The 22,859-nt window shown below is 38.2% G+C and overlaps 1 protein-coding gene across 5 annotated transcripts in view; it reads left to right on the top strand.

Annotated features, from left to right (window-relative positions):
* The window catches only part of RUNX1T1 (RUNX1 partner transcriptional co-repressor 1), a 114,718-nt gene that overhangs the window by 86,685 nt on the left and 5,174 nt on the right, over window positions 1-22,859 (top strand). For all 5 annotated transcript variants that reach the window (XM_071421612.1, XM_071421613.1, XM_071421616.1 and 2 more), the window contains 4 exons: window positions 101-186; window positions 818-1,019; window positions 8,912-8,980; window positions 14,177-14,367. In XM_071421612.1, coding sequence (XP_071277713.1) covers window positions 101-186; window positions 818-1,019; window positions 8,912-8,980; window positions 14,177-14,367 — 548 coding nt within the window. The remainder of the gene's footprint in view (window positions 1-100; window positions 187-817; window positions 1,020-8,911; window positions 8,981-14,176; window positions 14,368-22,859) is intronic.

Consider the following 22,859-nt stretch of genomic DNA (forward strand, 5'->3'; position numbering starts at 1 on the left):
TTTGTCTATAGGCTCTTTTTTTTTTCTGGGTTTTTTTTTTTTTTTTTTCGCCCATAGAGGACTTCCAATGTTGTAAACATAATTTGCTCCTCTTTGGCAGGGTTGCATGGCACACGTCAAGAAGAAATGATTGATCACAGGCTAACAGACAGAGAATGGGCAGAAGAGTGGAAACATCTTGACCATGTAAGGGCTAAATATCAATATATGTGTAATTGTCTGAACAGAGGCCTTCCAAGATAGGAATTTAAAATTTTTATTTTGAAACCTATCTGAATTCCAGGACAGGTTTTGAAAGCTTTGCTTATTAAATCAGAGGGCTTGATGTTCCCCATTAGATAGTTCATACCAGGCCTTCCTGATAAGTGTCTCCTGCCTTATCCTAATTATTACAGTCTGCTAATAGAGGAATGGACTTTCTCTATAAACACTGGATCTGGGGCTTGGATTTGTTCCTGAATTTATTATCTCTTGTAAAATTTGTAGGCATCAGTTCTGGACCACATCTTGTGTCCTCTCTGGTGCCATGTAGTACTAGTGGCAGGGCTACAGCCTGTTCAGTTTTTTTCTCCTTGTCTTTGCTCTTTTTCCTGTAAGTCCCTATTTATATAGTGTTGGATTGCCAGTTAAAAAGGAAGGGATTGTCATTCTTAAAACAAGTCTAGAATTTTTCAGCTATAGTTGAGGTTAACAGAGAGGGACTCCTTCATTATTAAAACCCATGCACTCAACACACTGATATTTTCTTTATTATTATGTCACTCTGTGAACAAAAAGTTCTTCTTTGTTTCTGTGCTCCATCCACTGCTGTGAATAGTTGTTGAACTGTATAATGGACATGGTGGAAAAAACCAGACGATCTCTCACTGTCCTACGGCGATGTCAGGAAGCAGACCGCGAGGAGCTGAATTACTGGATACGGCGGTACAGCGATGCGGAGGATTTAAAAAAAGGCGGAAACAGCAGCAGTAGTCATTCCAGACAGCAGAGTCCAGTGAATCCAGATCCAGTTTCGTTAGGTACAGTATCCTCATTGAAAATCGTGTGCTGATTCTCTTTAAGCTTAGCTAAGTGATAGATGATGTTTGCATTTGTTCTGATTCTTCTGCTATAGTGATGATTCCTCTCTGCTGACTGCTGAATTCACTATAACTCTTATGCCCAAACAGTGGTGTTTCTGGGTGGAATGGCTTGAGGTTTCTTGGGTGATGCTTGGTAATTTGCTTTCCATTCTGCAGAGTCTGAGAGGATGGGGTAAGAGGACAGACTGTCATGTAGGGGAGGCAGAGCAGTGAGATGTGCACTGACTCTCTGTCCCTTCTGACTCTTTCTCTTTCATGATTGTTTAAAAAAATCTGTAGGTGCTCCTGGATTGTGATTTGAAAAAGAGGGCTGTCACCTTCTTAAATCAAATTCCTTAACTTGGAAGTTGTCTTTCTAAGGAAATGGACTTGTAAAGATCTAGCACTTCTTAGGTGCACTTGGTTTCTGTTTAAGAAAGGAACAAGATCTGGAATGCTCACAGTCATGCATGCATGATCCTCCTAGGTTTGTGTCCATCACTGCAGCTTGTGCAGGTGTGTCTGAGGACTGTTTGTTGTGTAGTTCCATGGAGCTGTCCAGGCCTTGGCTCAGGCAGCAGAGCTTGAGCTGGGTGGGCTGCAGCTGCCTTACAGGAGCAGACCAGACAGCTGGGCTGTCCCCCCTGCAGACCTTCACAGTCACTCTCACACAGTGCCTCTCACAACTACTCTGAGAGGACTCTGCTCTATAAAGACAAGCTTTTAATTTGGGGCCTTTCTGTGAGTTACTAGTATTTTGGCCTTTTTCTACCCCATCTCCTCACTTTCCTGGCAGATATGATAAAGCAACATATTTGTGATACCTTTTTATTTTTCTTGCTCTTTTGAAGACATCAGGAGACTATGCTTGCTTGTCTAATATTGTCTTATAAAAAATAAATTGTCTGTATCCAATGCCATCTACTCAAAATCATCATAAATTCTGTTCATTCCTAGAATTACAGAATAGAATCAGTAGAATGTGTATTATTTTGCAACTATATTTTAACTGTGTTTTCCTTTTGCCTTTAAGAATAACTTACCAAGTCAAAAATTTATTTAATTGCAAATAGAAAAACAGAAAAAATCTAATCCCATCTCCATCATTCTCTTAGTAAATTTCTAGAGTTACTACTGTAATATTTGGTGCCTCTTGATAACAAACAAATCTTTTTTGTGTGAATGTCAAATTACTTGAGTCAATAGCTCTATAAATATGTTCCAATCAGTGGGAGGAAGGGTTATGGAAATGCGTCCATAGTTCACTAATAAGTCTGGTCCCTGGAGGAGCCCTTCTCAGAAAGTATTCAGGTAATGGCTTGTATGAACAGTGCTAAGTGTAATGTAAAGGAAGACTCATAAATACGGCATCTGAAACGTCAATCACATTTGCAACCTCAGGAAGAACACTTGTGAATAGATCTAAAGCAGTGGCTCGCTTCTCTAGTGAAGCTGTGATGCAAAAAGAGACAGGCCATGCTGCTTGTGTACTTAGTAGGTAGAAAAAATGAAAGTTCTCTAAGGAAACTGGAACTCATGACATACATCAAAACTTTATAGATAATATTGCAATCCAAGAAAAATAGTCATCACCACAACAATAGGTACATAAGAAAAAATGAAGATCAAGCATACAGTTAGATCCCTATATTAGCATTTGTTTGTGTATATGTCAAGATGAATTCTTGGAAACAGCAAAGTCTTCTGGCTTCAAAGACAGTTATACAGCATAGTCTTTGGCATTGGATATATCGGTCAGCTCTGCATTACTGTGGGTACAAATGAAATGGTTGGAGTCCATTCAATTTTAACACGTCCACTTTGGTTATTTGGTTGAAAAAATACTTCTGAGACTCACAAACATGAAACTTGTATAGCTTCAGTGATGTAGCATCCATATCAGTTGTAAATATTGGTTAGAAGTGCTTTTATGTCTGACATGACAGGGAGAAAATACTTACTTTGGAGTCTATGGAAAGCTAATCCTTATATTTCCTCAAATCTGCTAGTAATCTAGTTAACGAAATGAAAATCCCTAACATTCAGAGGTATAACGAAACTAAAGCAGTGTCTGTGAGCCTTGAGATGCTTTAGGGCTTTTTTATTTTGGTTTTGAAGTGGGGGAAAAGGGATTGGAAAATTGCTCCAATATTTTAATTAAAGTACCACAGCATGTACATACTGGGGGGTTTGCTACAGAGATTCTAAATGTCAGTGAATTCCCTTTGTACCTTTTTCTGTTTTTTTTTTTCTCAACAAGATAATCCAGCCTTTAAATCCATCCTGTCATCTCCACTAGCAAGAGAGAAAAAATAGGGGGCCATATGGCTACATTATCTGTGCCTTTCTTTCTTTTTCTTTATGATTCAAATATCATCACTGAAGTGATAACTTCTCATTACAAACATGCCACAGTCTTCATAGATAGGTCTTGCTGAAAAACTCTGACCTGAGATCTAGCATGGATAATTTGAGTTGAAAAGTAATTTAAGAAAATTCTGGTGGTCATTTTGAACCAGTAGACTTTTTTCATGCCAAGGATTTTTCTGCTTCTTTTAATTTGACATCACTGTAAATCATGTTGAGCCTGGAAGTTTGCAATATCTGATCAATATTTTTCTGTTGCTATTTTTAATTTAAAAATTAAATACTTGATCATTCATTTTAATTCAAAGTAATCCAATATACACATTAGCTAGCTACAACAGGTTACAAGCTTCCATTATTCTCCAAGAATGTGCTGAAGGTAAGAGGGTCTTTTCAGTCTGAATAATACATGTTTATGAAAGTCTAAAAATGACTCAGACTTTATATATATTCACTTGATTAACTGTGATGGTCTATGAAGTGAATAATACATCATCCAACTCCTCCATTTCTGCTGAAGAATTTCAGTACTACATACTGCAGCAGGACTGCAACTTTCATCCTAATAGTGAATAATTACCCATATCAGACGCTGTATACTGAAATACACACAGTAGGATAAATTAAAGATGAGGGTTCTTCAGCATCATGGGTTATAAACAAGATCTATAGCCATACTGAGTGCAGCTGTGGCTCTAGATAAGTGGAGCAGGCACACATCAGAAGGTCTGCAGCAGTGTTGATATTTTGTGTCTGTTGAATTTATCTGAATGGAAATCTTACAAAATAGAGTTTGAAATCTCCAACTGAAGAGTGCAATAACTGCAGGATTTGCCTCAGGAAACCAGGATTCTCAGAAGTCTATGAATTTGTGAAAAACACATAGGTTAGCCATTTCTTAATACATTTCTAAATGTTAACCCTTTCAGACACTTTTTATTTTGTCTAAAGCTGTTCACCATCATGTTTTCAGCGTCAGCCAGAGCATTCCTGCCAAGACATATCTATTCATGCTGTGATGATAAACCTGTTCCTTTGCCATTTGCAGATAATCAGCAGTGTTGTGATATGCATGATATTCTCAACATGAGCAAACCATAATGCTGTGAATACCACAGTAACATTTATAACTTGTAATTCTAGAATGTAAAGCCTCTGTGATACTGGTCACTGATGACATTAAGTATTGCTCTTAATCCACTCTCTGCATGGGAGGCTTGGGCTAGATTGTGGCTTAGTGAACTGCATGCTGTTAGGTAGGGCTCCAACTGCAGAAACATTGCATGTGTGTGTTCTCAGTGCTCAGCTCTGACATGGCCTCTGCTTGAGGATAATTCAATAATACAGTACCTATGTGGCTTTTCTTTTCTGTTTCTTTTACAATGAGAACACAACATAACAACTATATTTTTAACACAATTTCAATGGGTGTTGCAATAGCCACAAAAATGTATTAGAGAGCAAAGAAGGGCAAAGATGTACTTAAAAATACTGGGAAGACTTGCCTCCCAACCAGGTTTGCAAGGTAGTCTCATCAGTAATACCCACCTTCAGATCTCTATCTCTATTTTTCATTATGTGGAACTGGCACATTTTTGAATTTGACTCTTACAAACAAGGCAGTGAATATTTTATATTTTTTGCTCTGAGAATTTTTTTTCGTTTGTTTTCTGTGTCCCACTAACGGTGTTACATTTATTATAGGATGGAATGAAGCAGAACTTGCATTTGAAATATGGAAACCACATAAATACATAAAAAGGCATATATCTTTAATTTGTTCAGGGCTGTTTATATGTAGCTTCTATTATTTTTGAGCCTCAATATTCAGTACAGCATGCAGGGTATTATTATCACTGCCAGTATTTTCATGAATGCAGTAAATTGTAAAAGATCATCAAAACATCAGCTGTTCATCTCCATTTCTTAATACTTTGTGTTATACACTTGCATGTCAGTGTCCGGTGATAAAAAACTCAATTCTTTTGTTTTGCCAACTTACCTTCTGTCCTTCTTTCCAAATGTGAATTAGGCTCTTTGAGATTACTGAACAATTCTTTTCTTTCTAAGTCTTTCTATTCTGTTTTCTTGGGCTTGAGCCTTATGATCACATAAGACTTCATATAATTTATTTGGTCCTAGCCTTTCATCTCAGTTTCACTTTGCAGATCCATATTTATGGCTGCTCTTACAACTCCACATCTCTGCACATCACTCTCTTTCAGCACCTTTTCCTCTTTATCTTAAAGCCACCAAAAATTTTCATTAGAATGTGAGAGCTGAAACCAATGCAATTTCTTTGTTTTCTTCAAATGTATTCTTCTCCCACTCCAACAACTTTTTTACTATTTCACAAGTTTATTTCACATTACAATAGAAAACTCCCATACAATTTTTGATATCATGCAATTTTTGTTTTTACCTCTTTTAAACACTTACAGACAAGTACAGACTATTCTCATATACATATATGCTTTTTATTTTCCTTGTTCATCTTTTTCCTTTGGTTCAGTAAGAACTGGACTAATTACCAACACATGCTTTCATACCTTGCCATGAATTTCAAGTAAATTCAGTAGTGTACATACTGTTGTTCTGCATAATGGTATTGTTGCATTTTCACCATTAACAAACCTCCGTTATAATGTCTGACATGTAAAGCTTTTCCAATATCCTTTTCTGAATCATCTGCCTTGTCACTTCAGATTATTCTTATTGTTGTCTGATTTCATTCAGTTTTATTCTAGGCAGCATTTACTTTGACTTCTAGGTGCTGCAGTTAGTTATTTAATATTATGTGTTGTCCTCATTATGGCTTTTTGCAGTTGCTTTTACATTTAGTATTTTAGGAACTTCACTCAGCTGTGTTAATCTTGGTTAGACATTGCTAGATGTCAAAGTTAAGATCTTTTGTGCTTCAGTTTTAATGAGCAATTTTTGTGATTCTTAAGCTGAAGGTCTCCCTATCTTAAAAACATTAATATGTAAAATTTATATCCTCTGGTCATTTCCTGTAGTTTAGCCTTAGAAAGAAGATTGTTTTCACAGACTCATCACCACTGACTAAACAATAGCCATGTTACTAAAATTTTTCTGGCTTGGAAAATATGGTTTTTATTATCTTCATAAGTGCTTCTTGTCCTTTTTGTGCACCATTCCAAACTATGGGAAAGTCTCTCATAAGCTCTTGATTTAAGCCTTCTTGCTGAGGATCTTATTCCTCATGTAAATAATTTGTGGTTGGAATAAGAGCTTGATTGATGTTTATGTTTTGGAAATTTTAACAATTATCTGGCAATCTGGTCATTTATGTCATTGAATCCCATTTTTGGAAAGTCATGTGTACCAAAAAATCAGTTCCACATCTCTCTGTCCTTTTTCTTTCTTTTCCTTTTTTTCTTTTTTTTTTTCCCCTTCCAAAACTAAGAGCCATAGACTTAAATCAAGGTTATGCTCCCCTTGCACTGGATGGTACCTCAAATACCAGACAGAAAAACTCAATACAAAGCAAAGACATGAATGTTACAAACCCCTTGTTTTGCCACATTTGGAGCCTGGTTGGGTCTGTTCCTGCAGGTATTCCATGAAGAGCAAATAAGAGTGGTTTAATTTTTTGCCTTTATTTTCTTGAGCCTTCACACAATATTTTCTGCTGTTGCCTCTGTCCCCCTAACAAAACTGGCACTATGCCTGTAAGTCTAAAAGCTTTTAAGGGGTGAAAACTGTACACAGGGCTATTAGTCATCTCCAGAATTGTGCAAGCCAGACCATACTGAGAATTTCCCATTTTTGGTATCAGGTCTGAAATCCTCCATCAAGTTGATTAAACCAATATAAATAGCTGTTTTGCAAAGTCCACACACACACACACACACACACACACACACACACACACACATACAGTGTTACTATTTTATGCTTGAGAGCTGTGAAAGTCCGCCAACAAAAATCTATTTTAAATTGTTGTCCCATACTTCAATGACAAACAGAAGAGCTGGGTAAATCCACTCAGCTGCCTGTCAGATGGGAAGATGTACTCCCAGTCACTGTCTGCAGATTTTCATGCTAGAAACTACATCTGTGAAACAGTGCACAGGGATTCCCTACTCTCTGTTGAAAAAGCTCCTGTCATTTCCACCTTTATTTGCTGCCTGCAATATTGTCATCTTTTAAAAGCATTTATGTGGGTTGCTGTATGTAAACAGCACTGTATGGATACATGTAGTGGTGTAAGAAATTATTTGCAAAACCTGATCTTTCACTTTTTCTTAAAAATACTGCTTTTTGACCAAGTTAGTGAATAAAAGCTCCTAAGATAGAAAACTGAATACATTTAGTCAAAATTAGTATTCCAAGAATGGCAGGTATATTCTTGCTGTATTTCAAGCCCAGGCATCAAACAGGTATTTGACGTCTAGCAGCACCTCCAAAAACATTCAAATCTGTCTGTAATGTAACAAATCAAGTTATTTTCTTTAGGCAATTGAATTCTGACACACTGGCAATAGTAATCATGGCAGCGAACTTAGTTTTATGTGTTTGGTTGTATTTTTTTCATTTTGTCCTCTATTACTTCGAATAATAGTTAATCAGTTTTTATATTGCATTTGAAAGGAGCAATTTCAATTTCATCTGCTGAGGATCTCTATGCTAAATTTCAGGCCAAAGTGAATTTTCTTTTTGTATCGTCTGATCTTAGCTCTTTGAAGTCCCTGTGAAAGGGATTTTGCTGATTTCAAAACTCTTAGGCCCAGGCCTAAAGGTTAACCCTTAAAAAAAAAAGAGGAGAAGGGGAAAGAGCTGTCAAAATGTGATTGAAATATATGGGTGAATTACGAGCTTCAGCTCCAGTGAGGTTGTTTGGCAGCTTGTATTTAGGGCCTTAACCTGAAGTTAAAGGTTCTGTTTTTCAAACTCTTGCAGCTACAGTTGCCACCATGGGCTCAGACGTAGGAAAGCATAGATCTGAACTTAGAGAAACACCCCTTTGCTTTTCTGTGGACAACTTATTTGATCACTGGAATGACATCTTGACTTTTATCTGCACTCATAAGTACTCGTTATTTTGCACAGAGCAGAAGTGCCAGACCTGCACTGTTGCCCTTTCTTCTTCCTTTTCATAAATACAATGAGAAAGGACAAAGCATGTCACTCCCTCAGTTTGTCTTGCAAAGCCTCCCTTAAAAGTGTGGATACTGTCATACAGAGTTGACTCAAAACACTGTAAAATAAAAATAAAATGAACATCTTCACTTGGCTTAAGATGAGACATTCAAATGGTAAGAATTGATCTGATCTACGGGACATTCATGAGCTACGGCCGTGGCATCCGCTTTGTTTTGAGGAGAGAAAAGCTTCACTTGATTTCTTTGTCTGAGCTATAATTAAAGAGAAAAGGTATTTTTGTCTAAGCCTTGTTCTCAACAAGCCAGCATTGCTTATGATGCTCTTTCTTTTTCCCTGTTCACCCCCTCCTCCTGCAGAATCTCATCGGGAATTCCTTCACAGGCCTGCGTCTGGATACGTGCCAGAGGAGATCTGGAAGAAAGCTGGTAAGAACTGTTTAAAAACACCAGCTTAGTCGTCTGGCAGCTGTGTGCAGTTGTTAATGCACTGATGTGAGGAATTGGGAGGCGGGGGAAGGGCTTACTAGTAACAAGAAGAAATTGTGTTTAATAATCTTAAACTGGAACTGATCGGGACATTAAATAATTTTATAATAGAAGCATCTGCTGCTATAGTTAGGGGAATATCAGTACTTCCAATGTGGACCCCTATTTTCAGGGCTTCTAATGGTTTCAGGCTGAAACTTGATATGTTAAAAGTTTGTCTGTTAGCAATTTTTAAAAAAAGAGGTTAGTGTGGGTGGGTTTTTTTAAGCTTCAGGGCTCTTACCTAGTTAAAGTAAGAATTCCCAAAGGAGGGGAAAAAAACCCAAGTACACCTGTTAATAAAAAAGACTTCAACTATGCAAAGTAACCATTCTTAATTTAAAAAAGATTTTGTGCCTGTCAGCCCCCAGTGAAGCCTGTGCTCATAAACCTGCGGAGTGTGCAATGAAGTCAGCAAGTTCGCATCTCTGCAGCTGCTCTGGCTGTTTGCAGGGCATTGACAGCATCTGCCTGTGCCTGGAAAGCACCCTGGGCAGACCTTGTGGTTGTGCAAAGTTTTCTTAACTCTGAAACTCTGCCTGAGCACAGGAGTTTCCTGGCAAGGATCCCACTCTGGTGCTGCAGCTGAACCTTTGCTCTTCTGACACTGACATCAGAGCTTCCTTGTTTTCAGAGGGGCCAGGAGGCAGCTCTTGAACTCCTTTGAGATAGTCGAGGAGCTATTTATACACCCAAACACGCCCCCCTGCTTTTGAACACCTGTATAACCATGAAGTCTGCAGCAGCTGTCTGAGCAGCAGTTAATGATTAAATGGCAAATATGCAGCAGTGTTGATGCTTTCTGATCAAATCTCCTGTAAATGCTTGCTGCTTTCCAATGTATTTTAAACTAGATACACAGCATACAGGTAAAAATGTTATGCTGTTATCTTGTTGCATCAGACAAGAAATTGTGTTTTGTGTGTAATGTGGGTTTATTGTATAAAGCCTACATTTTTCAATATGTTAATGTTTTTAAAGCTATTGTATTTTCTGTGAAAAATAGCAAAACTGTGTACATGTTCTTGGTTTTGTCCAAGGAGAGTGTAGCCTTTGTAACTCAGTGCCCAAGAATATTTTCATATTGCCATATTTATGTTAACATTTCAAATGAAAAATGAAAAAAAATATGCAATCCCAGGAAATCTCGCTATGAGGAGCATTATTCTGTTACATTTCAAAAACTTCAGTCCTCTTGCAAAATCTAGGGTTTGATGTAATTTGGCATCAGGTTATTTATGACTCATGGATTCAATACATTAGAAGAAAAAAGTTTCTTCATAATTAACGCAAGTTAGTTGAAGATTTTGACTTGAATTATGAAGTTGGATGTCCATTCACACTGCACATATTCTTGAATGGTAGTGTACAGGACCTGTGATGTCATCTTGTGAACATCTATGTCATCAGTTCCTTTGAAACAAAGTTTTTCCTTTGGTTCCATTTCCAGTCTCTTATTTTCAGGCTGATGTGAGTTTAAATCAAGTGATTGTGCCTGTGAGTTGGAGAATAGAAGAAGTGTGACTCTGCAGGATGCATACCTGAATCTAAGTCTAGTCAAACATTAGAAAGCATACTGCTTTCATAAACCATGCTCCTGCATTTTTAGGAGGATGGTCTCAAACTGGAGGTGTCCACAGTTTCATGATGAAGGCAGTAAAGGTGCAATCCAGCTCTCTGAGAATGGGCCTCTGATGCCATTTGAGATAACTCTTTGTCAGCAATTGCCAATGGCCACCCTTGCCAGGGTCAGCCTGAGAGTGAGATGATGCAAAATGTTGGGGTGGTGCAGGACTGCACATCTGCCCACCACCTTTCTTTTCTCATCATGTGGACAAATGTGTCGATGAGGTGAGGGAGGAGACCAGGAGCTGGCTGGTGAATCATCATTTTGGGTGAAAGATAAGTACCTCTCTTAAGTCTGCTCCAAGGACTTCAGACCATGCTGAGTAATGCCTATTCCACACAAGCTGTTTGCTTCCTGGAGTTCTCTTGTGTGTTAATGCTGCTCAAAGGGGTGGAAGATTTCAGTTGCATTCCTAAAATGACAGTGAATTTGTGCCAAGAATGCTTAGGCAGAGGATGCAGGTACACGCATCCTAGGTACTTGGTTTTAAAAACTTGCAGATTTCTGCTCTCTGATACTGGAATCTAATCACTCTTCCTTTTCTGGAAGCACAGGGAAAGGAAGGGTGCTGGTCTTTCTTGGTCTTCATAGATCAGCATTGTTAAGGCAAATAAAAATCTCCTTTGCCATCACACATATCACAAACATATCTTAAACTATGAAGCTTGCCTGTAAAATATCTATGCCTATCAATATTCCATGCCTATAAAATATCAGTAGTATTTAGCTTGAGAAGCTGTAAAGAAGATCAACGATACAAAATTTTGTCTGTTTTTTTACGTGTTCATGAGTTTGTAATATATTGAAATAATGATGGTGCATTGAGACCTGACATATTTTAACTTATTTATTTTCACACTTAGTATAGCACAATACAAATTCTGTCATCAAATTTAATGGAAATATTAAAATCCAATCCATAGTTTAAGCCAGTCAAAAAATATCAGTCAGGCATATGGCCTCCTAAGCACTTTCAGGCATCTTCATGCAAGAGCATGCAAGAAGTGTTGCAAAAATCTTATGCAATATAGAAGATATGATATAATTTTCAATTTCTATATTTAGACTGAAAAGTAGTTTGTCTGGGATGAAAAACTGCAATTAGAAGTCCGTGTAAAAATGTTGGAGCATTTTGCTTCTGTTTATTATAAGAAACTGGCATTTCTAACCACTGCAAACACCTAACTGTAAAACTAAATTTATATGATGTAACAAAAGTGCATCATGTCATTCAAAGATCATTTCTATTAGTAGCAAATATCAACAAGAACACAGATTTTCTTAAAGAAATCCACTTTGTCAGTAACTGCAGTTCATAGACACGAAACGCCTGTATTTAAGTTGCCTCATTTTTCTGAAAATGGTAATAAAATTGCATCTGTATGTTTGCCTGTGTATATTTCTTTTCTCATGATCGGTGAATGGTTACAGTTGGTAATAAATATTCAAGCACCTTGCAAATGTCCTACCAATTCCCTTTGCTGATCTCCGTGTGCCTGTGGGACTAGAATAGGAATGCATAATTTAAATATAAATTGCCTGATTTGCATATACAATTAGACTAGCTGTAGCTTTGATCGTAAGCAAAAATTATTGTCCTGTATTGTCACTTAGATAGAATTTTAATTCACCTTGAATATTCAAAGGAAATTAAGCCTTGGCTGTATGGTTGAAGGGTATGATTTTTTCCTCTCCTGAGGCTTTCCCTAAACAACATTTATGGTAGGGTAATATAAGGGCATATTTTCGGCCTCATAAAAATAAAGGCATAAGTTTTATTTCTAAATCCCTCCCCACCCCCTTGAAAACTTGAGTTGAAACATCTCTTGCAGATATGCACACATGTAACATGCATACATACTCCTAGAGAGCTCTTCTTTCATCTTAGTTCAGTTTTAGTCAATACAAGGCTTAAAGTTAAGACTTTATTGTAATTTGCTTAATAACTGAAAATGGAGACTTCACATAGACATTATTTTTTAAATAATTTGTGCAGAGCTATCAGATGTAATTCAGGAGAGTGACTGAGTATCTGTACATCAAAGTTATGTCTGCATGTTCATGCACACAAGTACATGGACTAAATACTAAAACTCAAACACATAACACCGTTTCTAATACTTAGATTTTAATCTACAGTAAAACATTTTTAATAGAAATCTGTGGCTTTAATTAAACAGAACATTTAATTAAGGTGGGTTTTAAGTGCATGAAACAATTAAGTGCAAACACTTGAATGAAACATGTCATAATTAGTTTTAATAGAGTGTTAATTGGTACTAGGTTTGCCAAGTTAATAATTACCGCTTATTAAATTTTCAATTAATCATTGTCATTTTGCTTTGAATAAAGATGAAAATTAGATAAACTAATTCAGGGGGAGGATGGTTTCCTTGTTAATTAGAGCAGTTAATTAAAAAAAAAAAGAAATTGCTTGTTTTAGTTGTCAATTAAAAGACCGTTCATTAGTAAAATCTTTGCACTCTTCCTGCATCAAAAGCCAAAGAACTAATTTGAGACAATCCATGTTTTCTGGAATAAAAGACATGACACTAGTATGTACCAAAGAAAGGACTCATGCTACCATGGTTGTTTTACAAGAAGCATGAAGGTTTGAGTTTAATGAAGCAGGGCGCCCCTGCTCACTGTTAATTATGCTCTATAGTCTTGCTGGGCAGGGTGTGCCCAAGAGCTCAGAAAAGCCAGGAAGTCAAGTCTTCAAGTATAAACACAGATTTGAAAGACAGACCAGGAGTTAATGTTAATAAGCAATTTTATTTTATTGTTAATTTATTATTAATGTTTATTTTATTGTTAATTTATTATTTTAATGTTAATAAGCAAATTAATGTTAATAAGCAATTTTTTTTCCTCATGAACAGTATGCCCAAGAAAAGATACTAGACCAGTGATTTAAATTTTTTAAGTAAACTCTTGGGGTTTTTTAACTTCATGTATTTATTTTTTAAAGTATGGGGGAAAAGTTTTTAAAGACCATAAATCCTGTCTTAATTTCCCCAAGCTTAAAAATACATTTTTAAAAAAGTCTGTAATATGTCTGCAATAATAGTTGTCAAGTATATGCATATATCTGCTGTGCTGCAAAACTAATTTTCAGTGTTCGAAAAGATTGCATATAAAATGGACCAGGGATCTGAAATTATGGTACCTAAAGAAGTACTGCCTGAGAATCAAAATAGCAAGAATCATTATCAATGGTAGAGAATTTGATGATGGGGAAGAAGAGAAGCACCTCAATGCTTCTTGAGGATGCTTGAGGAACCAGGTTCCTCTGTGTCCTACTCAGAATGACGATTGTGGTTATAATTGAAAGTAATCTCAACGTAATGATAACAACAGTGGTGCATTTCCCACGTTGGGCCCAGGAAGGTGTGTCCAGATGTGCTGTGCTGACATGGGTTTTGTGTCCAGATGTGCTGTGCTGATGCGGGTTTCTCCCTGCTTTGCAGAGGAAGCTGTCAATGAAGTGAAGCGCCAGGCGATGGCCGAGCTGCAGAAGGCGGTGTCAGAGGCCGAGCGCAAGGCTCACGACATGATCACTTCGGAGAGGGCCAAGATGGAGCGCACTGTTGCCGAAGCCAAGCGCCAGGCGGCAGAGGACGCCCTGGCTGTCATCAACCAGCAGGAGGATTCGAGTGAGGTAAGGGCATTGCTGGGCAGGGGTTGCCTGTGCTTGCAAACCATAGGTGTGTCTGAGCTGGCTTTAATCTGTGTGGCACAGGGTATCAGAGCCCACTATTAACTCTTTGCACAGCTATTCTGGATGTGTATGTCAGGCATACACCAAGTTCCAAATTCTCTTGGCTATGTTGTAATCTGAGCCCAAAATAGCTAGTGAACTTGAGCTCCATTCTCGCCTTTTAACTGCTGCTCAGGGTTACATAAAATGTTCTAATTTGACTTTTTGTTGGAACCCAGGAAATTCCTCTGGCTGCCCTGGAGGACTTGAGACCCTGTCAGGGGGCTCGGAGACCTTGACACAGAGCCCAAGACCCCTGTGCCTTTGATTTAGCCCTTGGAAAAAACAATTACCAACCTTATATGAAGAATTACAAGCCACGAAATTTTATGTAGAATGATAGTGAATTTATCATGGGGTGAAAAATAGATTTTTTGGGGTTTTTAGAATGAGGGTTCAGGGAGCAAGATGGAGGAATCTGGGTGTGTCCAGCCTTTCTCCTTCTTCTTCTTGGGCTCCATCTTCTGCTGTGATGTTGGTACTTCTAGATTGGTTTAGAGTAGAAGCTCACTGTCTAACATAGGTGATAGGTATTGGAAAGTAATTGTAAATATTGTACATGTAGTTTTTAGCATAAAAAGATAACACCGCCCAGGGGCAGGCAGAGTGCCTCTGACTGTCCTGCTGAGTGGACCTTGGCAGGCCAGGAGAAAGAATTTTATAGATAAGATACAATAAACAACCTTGAGACTGAGAAATGAAGAGTTCTGACTCCTTCTTCGACCACCAGGCTGGGAAAAGAGACTTTCTGACGTATCTCAGGGTCACTCTGACCAGCTAAAGCCCCGAGAACTTTTCAGTAGCTTCTTTTTAAAGAAAGAAGCTTTTATCTTCAAACTACCATACTGAATAGATAAAGAGATGCTCAGTGGAAAACACTTGACACAAATCTAATTTAAACAAAGAAATTATTCATAATAGAGATTGTAGAGCAAGGTGGCTAAAAATTTGTCTGGGAAAAGCATTGGATGTAGAAGCAATTAGCAAAAGATGATGGTTCCTGTAGGACAGAATGTGAATGTAAATTTGCAAGTGTTTCCTTATTTTGAATATATTGCTTTGGCTGCAGGGAATATTTCAGAGTTGAGGAATGGGCAAAGAGCATTTGGTAGAAGAAAAAATAGACTGAGAGATCAAAGAGTAAAACAAGAATAGGTATGTTAAGCCTTGATGTACTTTCAGACCTGAGAGTGGAAACCTTGAATTGTTATGATACAGGACATCTGACATCATGACTGTGTGGAAGCTGGGAGTGAAAGAGCAGTGTGTGTTTGACTGTTGCATCAGTCTAGATAGCAATTAAATTTTATGCTTATTAAGAAAAAAAGAGTCCCAAGTTAAAACTGCCCTTAAAAACAAACATAACAAGGAAATTTTGTCAGTTAGAAGTTACTTGTAGATAATCTCCATTTCTCAAGACCACTGAAATGAAAGAGCATTACCTTTATGAACTATTTATTGCTTGTATATTAACATCTTGACTGTAGCACACTTTTAAAAATAACTTCTAAACATCAGGGAGTTGGGGAAAAGAGTCGGTGACAGTCCCTGTTACATGGGGACCTACATTTGTGTATGCTCATGTCTAAACACTTTGCATGGGCTGGATGGGCAGTGTTGTAGAAGAGTCAGTCAAGTTGAGAGATGCAGATGAGCTACCTTCAGCATGCTGAGAACACTGGCAGAAATCACCAGCACATAAGTCAGTGGCATGCTGCAGTATGCATCTGTAATTTGAGGGAGCGTAAGTTTTTAATTCATACCAGGCTTCTCTGGAGATGAAAGACCATTGTGGGATCACTGAATGCCCAGAGTTTCTCCTTAATGTGTAGCAGATGAATAACAAGGAGACAAAAGGAATTGATTTTCAGCATCTGAAAGTTTCTCAGGAAGAAAGGGACTAGGGGAAGTATATGTACCCTTTAAGCACTAGCTGTTCCATTGTAGATTAAATGAGACATAAATTCAATTTATTGGACTTTTGTATCTAAGATACTCAAGGACATTTTCCTGCACTGTTCATAGAAAGGGCATTTTTCTGACATAGCATCATTAAAGAGCTTTCATTTTGTATGTGTATTTATACAAGAGATTCCTATTATTAAAACCAAAATTACAAAGGTAAATACCTTTGGAGGAAACAAAATTAAATCTATTTAGTGAACTGATATAGCGTAAGCAGGACAGAGGAAGAACTTATGTGCCAGTACATACAGCCCATTTTTCCACAAGCAAATGTGAATTCAAAGGAATGTGTAGAGAGTTTGTGTGCTGTGAATAATTTTTGAGCAGTTAAAGCTCTGGAAAAAGCCATGTAACAACATCTTTACTTCTTCTGCAGCAGAACTGATTATAAGGTTTTTCACTTCTTGGGAACAGGACTTTGGGCAAACAACTCTTTTAATTGCATTCTAATGAAATGTGGCTGTTAAGGTTATAGGTGTTCTCAGGGCTGTGTGCCTTAAGGGAGGTTACAAGCCTCCTGGACCTAGAAATGAGGTCTAGTGTCCTGATCCTGCAACTTTCACCCCTGTGGTCATCAGGGTGGCTGTTTTGAGCCACAAGTTTTAGTAAGCCATCAGAGAGAAATCAAGTTTGACAGTTTGTATTTACAGGTGATTGATTAACTGTGAAGGGAGATGATGACAATGCTTATTTGAGTTAGATTTATAAGAAGTTCCTCTTCAGCTTCTAATTATGACAAACTCCAAACACTTAAAGCAATGCTTCTCACAGTTACCTGTTAAGTCAGGCTGGTTTGGATTCCTTTGGGGGTGACTTCTGGATGAATGGGCTGGACTTTTCCTTCATCTTTGGGGACAGGAAATCAGTTTGCCAATGTTTGAAAAGTGTTTCTTCAGAGATGAGACTCTGTTTTTCAGGTTTGAGGAATAAAACTCCACATTTGTTTTGGTATTAATTATATCTTGGATATCTCTGTGGACATTGCTCCTCATTTGTCTAGGTTTTAAGTCTGCATAAATTCTCTGTTTACAGCTTTGAGCAGAACACTTACAGCAGCACAGATTCCTGTGCACATAAGACACTGGAGTAAAATTTCTAGAGCTAGAATATTTCCAGTTTCAAATCTGAGACTGTTCCAGTGTACCCTCTGAAGTCTTGCAGGTCCAGGGGGAGTGCCGAGCACCTCTCCTCATTCCTTACCCTTGCTGGGACATTGCTCCAATGCATGCAAGAAAGCTCACTATAGGCTGTTATATAACCTCCATGCAGTTCCTGACAGACAATATTTCTCTCGTGGGTGTCATTATTTCTTTTGGCTGTTGTAACTATGAATGGAGATGAGAATTTGAGGCCAGATTTGTAATGTATCAGATACAATTTTTGACTAATATGGCCACTCCCTGTCTATTGGCAAGGTTTCTCCCTTGATTTGTTATTCAGTAAAATGCATCCTGGACCTAGCTGAGGCTTCTTGAAGCTGTTCTGGTGTGAGAATTTTGTGGTATGATTTTTACTGCAGTCTGCTGCAGTTCTCAAAGTGATGACTAGTACCAAGACTCGGGATTTTTGTGATTATTATAACACAGCCTCCTAATCCAAGACCTTTCAGAGAACTTTCAGAGAAAAAAGAAAAGTAGATCAGATTTTTTATATTTTTTGTTGGTGTTGCTGATTTCTGGGTTGGGTTGGATTTTTCCCCTGGTTTTGCTTGGTTTTTTCATTATTCTGTTTTGCTTTGTCTTTAACCCAGAAAAACTAGGATCCCTGAGTGCAAGATTGTCTTCAAGGGAAAAAAAATGAAGTTGAGCATATTAAGTTGATGAGATCAAAATTCCAAAATTAAGGGAGCACAAGACAGTAAGAAGACTAATAGGAGAGGTGTAATACTCAGAATGATCTTGACTTTTAAGAAGTGGTCTGCAAGATTTTGAGAATGAGCACATTACATAGCATAGGTAGAATTTCTGACTCTTACTTGAACTCCTTTGTTGAACTATTGTTCTTTACTTATCTTAGAGTAGTTCAGCACGGTTTAACTAGCACTCCCACTGCTTCAGTGTCCGTGCATTTACTTTCTAAACATTTTCATAGTTTCTGAACATAAGACCTTGCAACTGAGTAGCTAATGTTCATGCTTTTCTGTTATTGAAATTGGTTGAGGACCAGCTGACTGAGCAGGCTGCTGCTGGAAAGGAAAAGGACCAGGACAAAGCCTACCTGTCAGCATGGCTGTTCTGAGCCACAAATTATTTCTTTACCAGTTCCTTACAGTTGCTTGACAAAAAATGACCCATTCATCAGTAGTTGGCTTGGCTAAGTACAGAAACATGTGTGAGCAGTCTATTCTGTAATGACTGCTGTGCTTGCTTTGGCTGCAATGTGCTGCTTTGCAAATCAATTTTAATAGTGAGGGTGAACAGTTTAGCAAAGAGCCTGACTGCCCAGATTGTAAGGGGGGGGTGGGGGGGTGGGATCATCAAAACATCTGTCTTTCTGGTTTGGTATAAAATGCCACTGAAAAATCTGACACTCAGTGTTATCCCTCAGTTTTGAGTAGGTTGGGGGCTGGGGACAGGGAAGGAACACAAATGTTTCAGTTCTCTCTACTTAAAGCAGATGCTGACATCTGCTCAGATAAAACAAGTATGTAGCTGGTCCAACACTGCTTTTAGGAGATGTGTAATGTTAGGGCTTGTTTATATTGCAGTGGTTCATGTTATATGTGAAAATCACACCTGACATTTTAAAGACAGCTGGGTTCAATCTCTGCTGACCAATCCATTGAGACCAGGACCATACTAGCAAACCTCTGAGCATCAGATGGTGTGGTTCAGACAAGCCTAGTTTTCAGGCTGGTATTAAGTTTAATACCTATGTCAGCTAATGTTTAATTTTTTGGCAGAGCATCTCTTAGAAAGAAGCACATCATCCCCTGCAGTGGTGGGTAGGACAGAGGCACCAGAGCCATGTGTTCTGCACAGGATCAGTCCAGATGTGATGTGAGCATTGGCACTGCCCCAGACTGCTAAGCTAAGCCTGGCTCGCCAGCTTGCACGGCTCTTCTGTGGGCTGCTCTGCACTTCTGTTTGCAGGATTTAGCCACTCTCACTGACTTGAATGAAAGTTCATGTATTTCACTCAATAAACAGTGGCTTGGGCAAGCCTGGAGTGTTCCATGATAGGTGTAACTTTACTAGAAACATCTAAAAGTTTGAATGTCATTTTGACACAGTGTGGGAATTTCCAAAGTACCAATATATTTCCCTTTCTAATGACTCTTGTATAAAATTCTCATAAACAACTTTGCTGGATTTTTACACTGCTATTCAGCAGCTCATACAGTTCTCATTTACGCCCCTGTGGCTTCAGTGCTTTCTAGATGTTTCTTCTCTTGTGGTTAGCAGTGGTAGAGTTTTGAATGTCATGGGTATTGCAGAACTGGGAAAAATCTGGGTTCTTCATACCAGCCGTGCTTCCTTTCATGGTAAACTGGGGAAATCCAGAATTTCTCAAAGATGACAGAACAAAGGGGGTTTTTTTATTTATTTAAGCAAGCTGTATACTGTCTCAGTTGGAGTGTCAGAGGAAAGCAAATACTCAATTCTGGTTGAATATTTAAGAGATGAAAGCAACAGAATGGGCAAAATTATTGACAAGTGTATGTTTTGGTGCTGGAGAACACAGAAATGGAGACGTTTTATTTTTAAGAATTTTGATGAAGGCAAACAGGAGTGTTTGAAGATGGAAGCTTAAGTGCATGAGAATTGAGAGTTTGACCTAAGATAAGGCTCTGACCTAAGACTGATGTTCCTTGTCAGTTGAAAGAGGAGGATGAAATATGATCGGTGGCATAAATTTGGAGTGAGATTCCTATCTGGTGTAATTTAGCCTCAATTTCATTGAATTAATGCATTTCCAAGGTAGTGAAGTTAAATTGAATTATGTAGTCTGAGAATCTAGCTTTTGTATAACCTCACTTTTTCACAGGCAAATCAACACAGAGTTAAACTGCAGTCCAGTCCTTCTCATATTTTAGCTATGTGTGGAACTCTATAGAGCATGAGCTGGAAGTGCAGTGTCGTAGGTCACTACCTAAAGACAGAATATATAGACCAGCAGAGGCTTTGAGAGATTGGCTTCTCCCTTTTCCAATCCATGATCAACTCTAGCTGCACCATTCCCCCTGCTTTTCCTGTGCTTTAATGATGGGGATTCTCCAACATTTCTAGGCACTTTGCTCCTGTTCTTAACAGAATTTTGATCATGGATGTAGACATTCACTGCAGTGATGTTTGGGTGCTACTGCAGCTTTTTGGCCACCATCTCATATTTAAGAGTCTTGAGTTCATTCAATTTCTTCTCACAGTTTATGTTTGTCTGACTTCTGATTAATCTGGCTGCCTTTCTTCAGGTTCTTTCGAAGTCCTGTTTGTCTTGCTTGTTTTTCTGTATTTGAAGTGCATCATCTCAACCTTGATAGGCCTCCCAGCTGGATCTTGCCAGTGACAGGAGATAGTCTTAAATCAGGACTAAGGCAGTCGGTAGTTGTGGCCATATGCCCTTGTATGAAGATTGCCATCTTGTCACCAAGGTGACATTGTGGCCATCTGTTGTCCAAGGTGCTGTGTGCACACCTCAGTGAGGGTGCTCCGTTTTGCTGGTACCTGCTAGAGCATCCCAGGAAGGAATCCCTGAGTTCAATCCCACAGTGAGGTCAGGCTCTGTCTGTGATAGCTGCATCTGCTGGAAAGACACGAGCAGCAGGGGTGTATGAAGCGCAGTCCAGGCTATTGAGCTGGCATCTCGAGCCTGGCTTTTCTTTGGTAGAATTTGGGGCTATCAGCCAGCACTGGGAACAGAAAGGATTTGTTTCCAAAGCTTGTGGTGCCCAAGCCTGATCTTTGCTGCTCTTTTTCACTACTTGCACATGGGAAGGAGCAATGAATGGTCACAATGGTGAGGGCTGTGTGGGACAGGGAGTTTCTGCACACCAAATCCAGCTGCTGTCTCAGTACGAGCTCCCTGTGATGTGTGTGTGTTTATGTTAATTTTAATTAATTACTGTAGTAATTTTTAAATGCAATAAGTTGCTGCATAAATGTGAGATGTAAAATTTATTTTGAAATTCTTGTATTTTATGTGGTTTTATTCCCACAATTACACTAAAGCTGTAATGACCTGTTAAATTAGAAATAATCTGTCCAATGAACAAAATCACATACCAAACAATGTAGGACACATTAAGCAATCATGTAAGGAGCCAGCTTAGTACTTCACCACTTCATTAAAATCTTGCACCTATGTATCACTTTTCATGTTCTGTACAGTCTGATAGTTAACTGATGTCTACTTTAATAAAAAAGTTGAACCAATAGTGTTAGAATCAAACTGCTGACATCAATACAGATCATGTGGTAAGATACTGAAATATTCTGTGGTGGCTTTGGTCACATCTGGAGTCAGATCTCTATGTGCTCCTCAAAAAGGGAAGAAAAGTGAAGGTTCTTCTGGCCTTTGAAAAAGATACTTGAATAAGTTTGACACCCTCATGGTAATTCTCATTCAATTAAAGCATAAACTTCAATGCTGCAAACAGATCTGCACAAAGCAGGAATTCCTGCACCTGGGCATTTGCTGGCTGGCTTCAGCATTATTCCACGTGGGAGGAAGGTGTCTTTTTGGAAAAGTCTACATGGGGATGTTTGTACATGTGCATTTGTTTTCAGATAGGGAAATAAAGGGTACTATGGACCAAACACATGGCTGGCAATTTAGCTGGAAGCAAATAGCTGGGAGGTCAGCAGGCATGGCAATATGTGGAAACTGTGCAAGTACAACTGGAGCAGAATTACACCATGTTACTGATCACAATACAAGCAAGCATGAAGCTGTCAAAATGAAACTTTCATTAATATGAAAGAAATAAAGAAATATTGTAATATAGAAATAGAATATATACTAAAGAATATAAAATAAATAAAATATAGATACATATAAAGTAAAAAAATATAAATATTTGAATATAATATATAATAAATAAATTTTATAATAAGGAAATATTAGTATAGCAAAAGAAGGAGAATCCAGGTACATCACATTTCATTATCTTTCTTGTTAGCAGAATGAAATGCTAATACAAAATGCTAATGCAAAAATATTAGGTCATTTGGATGTATGCATAAATATGTCTGTGTGTGTGTACATGTCCATGTACAGTGGTCTAAATTACTGACAGTTATTTTTCATTGTGGAGATAAAGGCTGTTTAAAGAAAAGGTGTTTGCAAATAGCATAGATATTCTTTTCCAAAGGTGAATTTACCTCTCTGGCACTGGACAGAGTGTGAGCAAATGAACCTGAAACAATGACTACTGAATCAAAACCAGGTGATGCCTGGTTCAGACAAGGAGTCTGAATTCCTGACATTTA

This window comes from Agelaius tricolor, unplaced genomic scaffold, assembly GCF_023055355.1.
Source record: "Agelaius tricolor isolate 1412-34295 unplaced genomic scaffold, bAgeTri1.0.p SCAF_2, whole genome shotgun sequence".
NCBI lineage: Eukaryota > Metazoa > Chordata > Aves > Passeriformes > Icteridae > Agelaius > Agelaius tricolor.